The sequence below is a fragment of the Staurois parvus genome, unplaced genomic scaffold, assembly GCF_062004578.1.
Source record: "Staurois parvus isolate SC_StPar_1 unplaced genomic scaffold, SC_StPar_1.0 ptg002548l, whole genome shotgun sequence".
NCBI classification, from domain to species: Eukaryota; Metazoa; Chordata; class Amphibia; order Anura; family Ranidae; genus Staurois; species Staurois parvus.
The window spans coordinates 206-8,191 of NW_028320344.1; the positions used below are offsets into that span (position 1 = coordinate 206).

General features: G+C 44.8%; 1 protein-coding gene across 1 annotated transcript; it reads right to left on the reverse strand.

The window, feature by feature from the left end:
• Positions 1 to 443: 443 nt before the first annotated feature.
• LOC149430650 (E3 ubiquitin/ISG15 ligase TRIM25-like) lies at positions 444 to 3,615 on the reverse strand. Its single transcript, XM_089666139.1, has one exon. It carries the CDS (start codon positions 3,613 to 3,615, stop codon positions 1,900 to 1,902), a length of 1,716 nt encoding a protein of 571 aa, XP_089522265.1. The 3' UTR covers positions 444 to 1,899.
• Between the last annotated feature and the right edge of the window lie 4,371 nt (positions 3,616 to 7,986).

A 7,986-nucleotide genomic window follows, 5' to 3' on the forward strand; every position in this document is an offset into this window, starting at 1 on the left:
CATTCCCCGAAATCTCGTCCTCACAATTGTATGTTAGTGCAAATAAAAGACGTATCCCGTCAGGACTACATGGTTATTGACAGTTGAATCTATGACAGTTTTTTTACAGTAGCAATAAAATGCAGATAATTGTCAGTGAAAAATTATTTTTTGTCATAAAAAATTTGTTATTTTTTACTGTTGAAAAACGACAGTTATATTTGACAGTTTAAAAATGACAGTTTTTTGAGTTGAAAAAGTACAGTTTTTTTGACAGAGGCAAACAGTTAGTTATTTTTTTTGTCAGTTAAAAAACATTATTTATTTTTGACAGTAGAAAAAATGATAGCTGCAAATATTGACAGTTATGATTGACGGTTAAAAAATGTTTTTGTTGTCATTTTAAAAAGGTAATTTTTTACAGTGGAAAAATGGCAATTGAAAAATGAGGGTTTTTGGCAGTTGAAAAATTAGTTATTTTTTGTCATTAAAAATTATTATTTTTGTTTTTTACAGTTGAAAAATTGCATTTAAGAGTTGAAAAATTACAGTTATATTTGACAGATGGAAAATGACAGTTTTTTTTTACAGTGGCACTAAAATGCAAATCATTTTTGACATAGAAAAAAAATCACTTTTAAAAACAGAGGGTTTTTTGACAGTTGAAAATTACAGTTAATTTTTTACAGTAGCAAAAAATGGCAATTGAAAAATGAGATTTTTTTACACTTGAAAAATGACAGTTATTTTTAAACAGTCGAAAAACGACAGTTATATTTGACAGTTGAAAAATGACAGTTTTTTTTACAGTGGCAATAAAATGCAGATCATTTTTGACAGTGAAAAAAAAATCACATATAAAAAAGAAGGGTTTTTTGACAGTTTAAAAATGACAGGTTTTTTTTGACAGTAGAAAAATGACAGTTATTTTTGACATCTAAAAAATGATTTGTTTTTTTGTAATTAAAAAAAAAAAATAGTTATTTTTTGTCAGTTGAAAAATGAAAGTTATTTTTGACTTTTTTTTACAACAAATTTTTCAACTGTCAAAAAAACCCTCATTTTTCAATTGCCATGTTTTCCACTGTCAAAAATATCTAATTGTTCTACTCTGAAATATAACTGTTGTTTTTCAAAAATAAAATCTTAACTGACAAAAAAGTCATTTTTAAAATGTTAAAAAAAAACTAATTTTGTAATTGTCATTTTTTTGCCACTGTCAAATATAACTGTCATATTGCAACCGACAAAAAAAACTCATTTTTAATTGTCAAAAATAACTTATATTTTGCCTCTGTCAAAAGCTGTCATTTTTCAACTGTCAAAACAAGAACTAATTTTTCAATGGTCAAAAATAATTATCAACTGACAAAATAACTGTCATTTTTCAAATGTCCAAAAAACCTTCTTTTTTTCAACTGTCATTTTTCAACTGTCAAAAATAACTCCTTTTTAACAACAAAAAATAACTGTCATTTTTCAACAGACCTAAATTAACTGTCATTTTTAAATTGTCAATAAAACCATAATTTTTCAATTGCCATTTTTTTCCACTGTCAAAAAACCTGTCATTTTTCAACTTAATTAATATAAATGTCATTTTGAAACTTCAAATAAACCCCCTCATTTTTTAATTGTCATAAAACCCCTCATTTTTGAATTGTCATTTATTGCCACTGTCAAAAATAAGTGTGACAAGCATGCATCCAGTGAAGGCGGAACACTCGGACCTCCTGCATGCTTGTTCCTGGTCAGTGACACACTAGGGAGTGAAGTGAGGTTTAGGATGAAGATGACGGCCCCGGAACCTGCAGCTTTCTCCACAAATCACTCCTGTTTCCTGCCCTTCCTCCTATTGGCTGAGTATTGCACCAATCACCAATCAGATCATCCCCCTTGTGATGTCTCTGGGCGGATCTCTCACTTCTGGCTCCTCCCACATATCTTTATACAACCTCCCCATACCCATACCCCGACATGGAGGGGCTGAGTGAAGGTGGTGGTGAAGGTGTGGAGGTGTCGGATCGGGTCACACAGATCATAGAAGGAGATCCGCCCGGCCTCATAATCCAGATCTATCCTGACTCTGGTACTGGAGACACCGCCGGGGAATGGGGTCCTAATACTGTCATGTACCACTGAGTACTGATTACCCCCCAACAACCTCTCCAACCCCCAGGACTTCTTATTATATCCAATCCCTAACTGACCTCCTCTCCTGTCTATATTGGGGTAACACATCCCGACTCTCCAGTGATCTGCCCCCCCGACATCCACGTCCCAGTAATGTCTCCCGGAGGAGAAGCTCTGACTGCTCATCACCTGAGAATCCTGGAACCTCTCTGGTGTTTCTGGACGATTCTGATGTGATGATGAGGATGCAGTTTTCCCGTCATCTGATATATGTAGATAATTACCAGCTGTCCTCACATCCAGTAATATGTCTGTAACAACCGACACCCCCTGTGTTTGCTGTAGAGCCCCAATATTTGGTCCTCCAGTGGGGGAGGGTTTGAGGCGTTTCCTGGATGGTGGACCATTGATGGGACCTTTGCCCTTTGTAGAAGAATGTGGAGAGACATGTGTGCCTGTACATTTCTGTACATTGACCCCAGACATGATATCAGATAAACCCGTGTGTAATGTGTGTGAGATCCCCCCCACATCCCCTCCATCATGGAGGAGCTTCTCATGTCTCTCTCTGTCCTCATCATCTCCATCCTCAGTATCACACAAGTCACTTGTGTCTGATTTCTGTAGGACAGTCAGTGGATCCGTCATGTTACACAGCTCCTCAATGTCCCTCATCTTCCTGGACAGCTCCTCCTTCTTTATTTCCAGATCCCGAATATAATCCAACTTGGGACGGGAGACCCGCTCTGCCCACCCAGAGATGTCCCTCAGGACTCTCTTCTCCAGGTCTTCCAGACGTCTCCTGAGGTCTCTGAGCAGGTCAGTGACTCTCTTGGTTTCATCATCTGCTTTTCCTTGTACTTTCCTCCTGCGTTCCTGCAGACTCTGGACTCTTTTCTCCATCTCCTCTCTCTCTGTCATCAGTTTCTGCAGAACATTCCTCAGTTTCTTCTTCTTCCTCTCAGAGGCCTCCTCCAGAGTCTCCACCTGGTGTCCCCGATGTTCTCCATCCAGCCTGCAGGACACACAGATACAGGTGGAGTCCTCGGTGCAGTAATACTCCAGGATCTTCTTATGGATGGAGCATTTCCTGTCCTTCAGGGAAGTGGTGGGGTCACATAGGACGTGTTCTGGTGACTTGCTGTGGACTCTCAGGTGGTTGTCACACAGAGAAGCTTCACACATCAGACAGGATTTCACAGCCGGTACAGGAGTGTGAATACAGTAAGTACAGAAGACCCCGGACTCCTCCTGCTCTGGATGGGTAGACTGGAAGTTCTCTACTATGTTACATAGTTTTATGTTCCTCCTCAGTGCAGGACGCTTCTGGAACTCTTTTCTGCATTCAGGACAGGAATAACCTCCAGACCCCTTCTGTGTATCCAACACACGGCCAATACAGTCCCGGCAGAAGTTGTGTCCACATCTCAGGGTTACAGGATCTGTATAAATGTTCAGACAGACGGAACATTCCAGCTCCTTCCTCAGATCAGCAGACGCCATCGCTGAGAGCAGAAGACAGAATGACGGGGAAAGTCTCTGACACTCCGTATCCAATGTGACCCGTTCTGTACCCTCCTACACGGGGCGAGGTGTACATTCCTACACAGGGCGAGGCTGGGACTGAGACACGTAGCTAGAAGAATTCTTCTACAGAAGGACACAGACATGTAATAAGTAGTGACGGGTCCAACACCCCCCTGTTCGGTTCGCGGTCCAACATTCCAACTTGACGAAAGTTCAACCGCAAACTTCGAACTCAATGCAAGTCTATGGGACTGGAACTTGTAAATGGAAAAGTGACCATTCTGAAGGCTTTTATGCCAGTTATTGGCCCCAGAAGTGGTATGGGGACTCGGGGATGGCCCTGAGGGACAGGAATCATAAACAAATGAAAAATGTAATTATCATACCTGGGGGGTCCCCATAAACTCCCTGCAAAGTTGCACATCTGTACAATGTATAGGACCTGCTGCAGCACAACTGACATTTATATTTAAAAAAAAAAAAGATGTGTGGGGTCCCCCTAATTCATAACAGACCCTTTAGGTCCGGTGGGAAGGTTAGGGGGGACCCCACAGTGACATTTTTTTTAAAGTGCGTGGGGTTCCCCCTAAAAGCCAAACCAAGCCCTTTAGACCTGATAGGCCTTCTAAGGAGAACCCCACACCCAAAAAATAGATGGAAAAAGTGTGGGGTCCCCCCTAACTTCATACCAGACCCTTGATCCGAGCACAGGCCTGGTAGGCCTGGAAGGGGAGGATGAAAAAGTGGCCCTCCCCTCCCTGGACCTTACCAGGCCACATGCCCTCAGCATGGAGACAAGGGCCTCTTCCCCAAAACCCTGGTTGTGGGGGTCTGCAGGCAGGGGGCTCATTAACATCCGGGTACCCCTTTAAATAAGGGGGCACCCTGATGCTTCCCCCTTGTGAATGAATAAGGGGTCCAATATAAATAAAATTGGGCCTTGGGTGTTGGTGGGGCCCTAAACCAAACAAATAGTTGGAAGCGACCATATCAGGACTGAGGAATAGGATAGGCAGCATAGGCAGTCTTCAAGGGATCCCAGATCCCTAACAAATGGAATCCGTTACATCAGCATCAGGGACAAGATAGTTGCTGTTGATCCAGGACTGATTCATGTTGATAAATGTCAGCTGGTCAGCGGAGTCTGTGGACAGACGCACTCTTTTATCCTTCACAAAACCTCCAGCAGCACTGAATGTCCGTTCGGAAAGCACGCTGGGTGCAGGACAGGTCAGTAGCTCGATGGCATATTGAGCGAGTTCTGGCCAGTGATCCATCCTCAAGACCCAGTAACCCAGTGGATGTTCAGTTGGAAAGTTCTCCAAGTCTGATCTTGTCCCTAGATAATCCTGCACCATATGATGCAGACCCTGCCGATGGGTGCTTAAACCTAACATCCCTGGGCACTGAGGACTAAAGAACTGTTTGAAGGCATCGGTCAGCCGGCCACCTTCTCCACCGCTCTTCCTCTGACAGAACGAAGCCACAGAAACACGTTGTCCAGGAAATGGTGACCTCCCATTGTCTGGAAAGGTTCTACACAAATGTTTTTTTATTGCGTCCTCAAGATGTTTCCTCCTCTGCTCCCTCTGTGAAGACTGGAGGAGCTCTGCAACTTCACCCTTGTAACGTGGATCAAGAAGGGTTGTCAACCAGTATTGATCCCTCTCCTTGATACCAAGAATCCTCGGGCCCTAACGCAGGCTTTGCAGAGTCAGTGAGCCCATGGGACATGTGGATGGGTGGGACATGTGGATGTGGACAGAATTTTTTTTCACGGTTCAGCAAAGGGGGTAGTGAAATGTTCCTGCTGAAATGATCAGGTGGTGTACTGCTATCAGATGGGGTGCAGGACCTGTGGCACCCATTGCTGCACCATCACTCCTCTCAGTGGAGGCTGTTGAGAAGGCCTGATGTATTACAGAGGAGGTAGAGATTCCAGATGAGGACCAAGAAGAAGTCTGCACTGTTTTCGGATGTGGCCCTTTCAGGTGATGTTACCAATGGGTTGCATGGCGGCTCGTCATATGTGTGGTCCAGCATGTGGTGCCCAAGCGGCTGGTGTTTTGGCCACACTTGGTCTGCTTCAGACAGAGACTACAAATAGCAATGCTGCGATCTGCTGCACATGTGTTGGAATAAGCCCACACCAGAGAACTTGTGGAAGTCTGCATGGAGTCAGCAGTGCCCCGCCCCTGAGGAGCTCTGTCATGTGATGCCATCGGTTGGCTGTCCTTACGCCTGTCCCTGGAGGACATCCTGCCTCGTTGGAGTTCTGCCTCCTCCTCACTGTCTTTCTCTGTTCTCTCACCCAAGTACAGTCAGTGACCTCATCATCCCCATCCTCCTCATCACTGGACCCAACTTGGCAGTGTGCTGCAGCTGGGGGAACATGACTGCCAATTTCTTTTCCCTCACTGGCGCCCCCTCTCTCTAGGCTCACGTCACTCCTTTCCTCATCCTGGGAACCAACATCGGAGCATTCAGATTGCTGCGCATCCTCCAGCAGCATGGGACTGACACCAGGATCACATGATTGAGGTGACTCCTCCATGCATGATGGTGGGGCTACGGAAGGAGCAGCTGTGGTGGACAAGGAGCCTGTGGAACAGGCCGCTTTGGCAGCTGCAGTGGAAGGCAAAATAGTATGATCCTGGGTGACAGAGGATGAGGAGGATGAGGATGACTGAGTTATCCCCTCCCCCACCTCTTCTGCATGTTGTGGCTCAATAATACGGCCAGCACCAGAAACAAAGGACAAGCGTGCCCTGCCTGCAGAGGGTCCACCATGTCCACGGCCACCACTGGTCACTGTGGACACAGAGGCTGCTTGCCCTCTCTTAGCTGCCTGTGAGAATCTGCCTCTCCTTCTTGGCCTTTCCGACATGATGGGGATTTTAGGGGATTCCCCCTTTATTTTCTGTGGGGGATGGGATTTTGGTGCTGGGGTGCAATATGTTGTGCTTGGCGCACTATAGACTGTGGGGGTTTATTGTTTTGGGGTTTTTTTTATAGAATATTGGGGCTTCAGTAACTATGGATACTTTCATGTATTTTTGGCCGCGGCAGGAAAAAAATAAAATAAGATAAATCTAAAAAAAATTAGGAAATCCAAAGAAAGAATTGTGATGTAGAAGGAGGAACACCGGCAACAAAAAAGGGGAACACTAAAGATGCAGCAACAGAACCTGATACTCACAAAAAAAAATAACAAAGAAAAAAAATGGGAAGAACAGTGATGCAGAAGCGTTGTAAAAACAACACACTGACACCACGACACTGACACCACGACACTGACACCACGACACTGACACCACGACACTGACACCACGACACTGACACCATGACACTGACACCACAACACTGACACCACAACACTGACACCACAACACTGACACCACAGCACTGATGCCACAACACTGATGCCACAAAATTTAAACCACAACACTGACACCACGACTCTACACTACACCCTCCTAACACACCACTAACTAACCTCACCTAGCTCACTAACACCCAATAAGCAGCCTTGTATGGTGTGGGGGCGTGGACTTGGCCATGCATCATGATTGGCCAAAGTCACCAGATCTTTGGCCAATCTTTTCTCTATCTGTGAACTCAGCTGTGATTGGCCAAAGCACCTGAAATGTGAGCACTGCATTGTGGGACACGGGGGGAGCAGCCCACCAAATGCCCCAGATGTTGGCGTGTTCAGGGAACACACGACCCCCCAATGTCCGACTCGCACATATAGCCCCCCCTAGTGGTGGACAGTGGAATTGTCGCTCCTCGCTCTATATCCATCTTTTGTCATTTTCCTGCTGGATGTTGTAGAAGGATCTGGATTTCTCATTAGAACTCGGATAGAAAAGCCATTTTCAGTCTGGAAGAAGCCGGACCTCCGTGAAACGCGTAGATGAAGGCAAATAGATTGTGTTGGCTTTCTGTGGTTTCCAAACCTGCCATCCGTTTATTTCACTGTTTATGTATTTGGTGGTATTTACAATTGTTTGTATACAATCATCCCAAATGTTTTACCTGGTAGTAGCTGGAATTATTATTATTATTATTACATGGAGTTTATATAGCGCCAAAGGGTTTGCTCAGCGCTGTACAATGGGGGGGGGGGACAATACATGGCACATTACAACAATAACAAACAACGTACGAGGGGTAAGAGGGCCCTACTCTTTCGAGCTTACAATCTAGGAGGGAGGGGGTAATGGTACAGTAGGAAGTGGCTGAGGGGAATGAGGGGTGGGAGGAAAGATGGAGAATGGCCGTTAGGTGAGGGTGGGGTAGGCTTTCCTGAAGAGATGGGTTTTGAGGGAGCGCCTGAATGTGAGG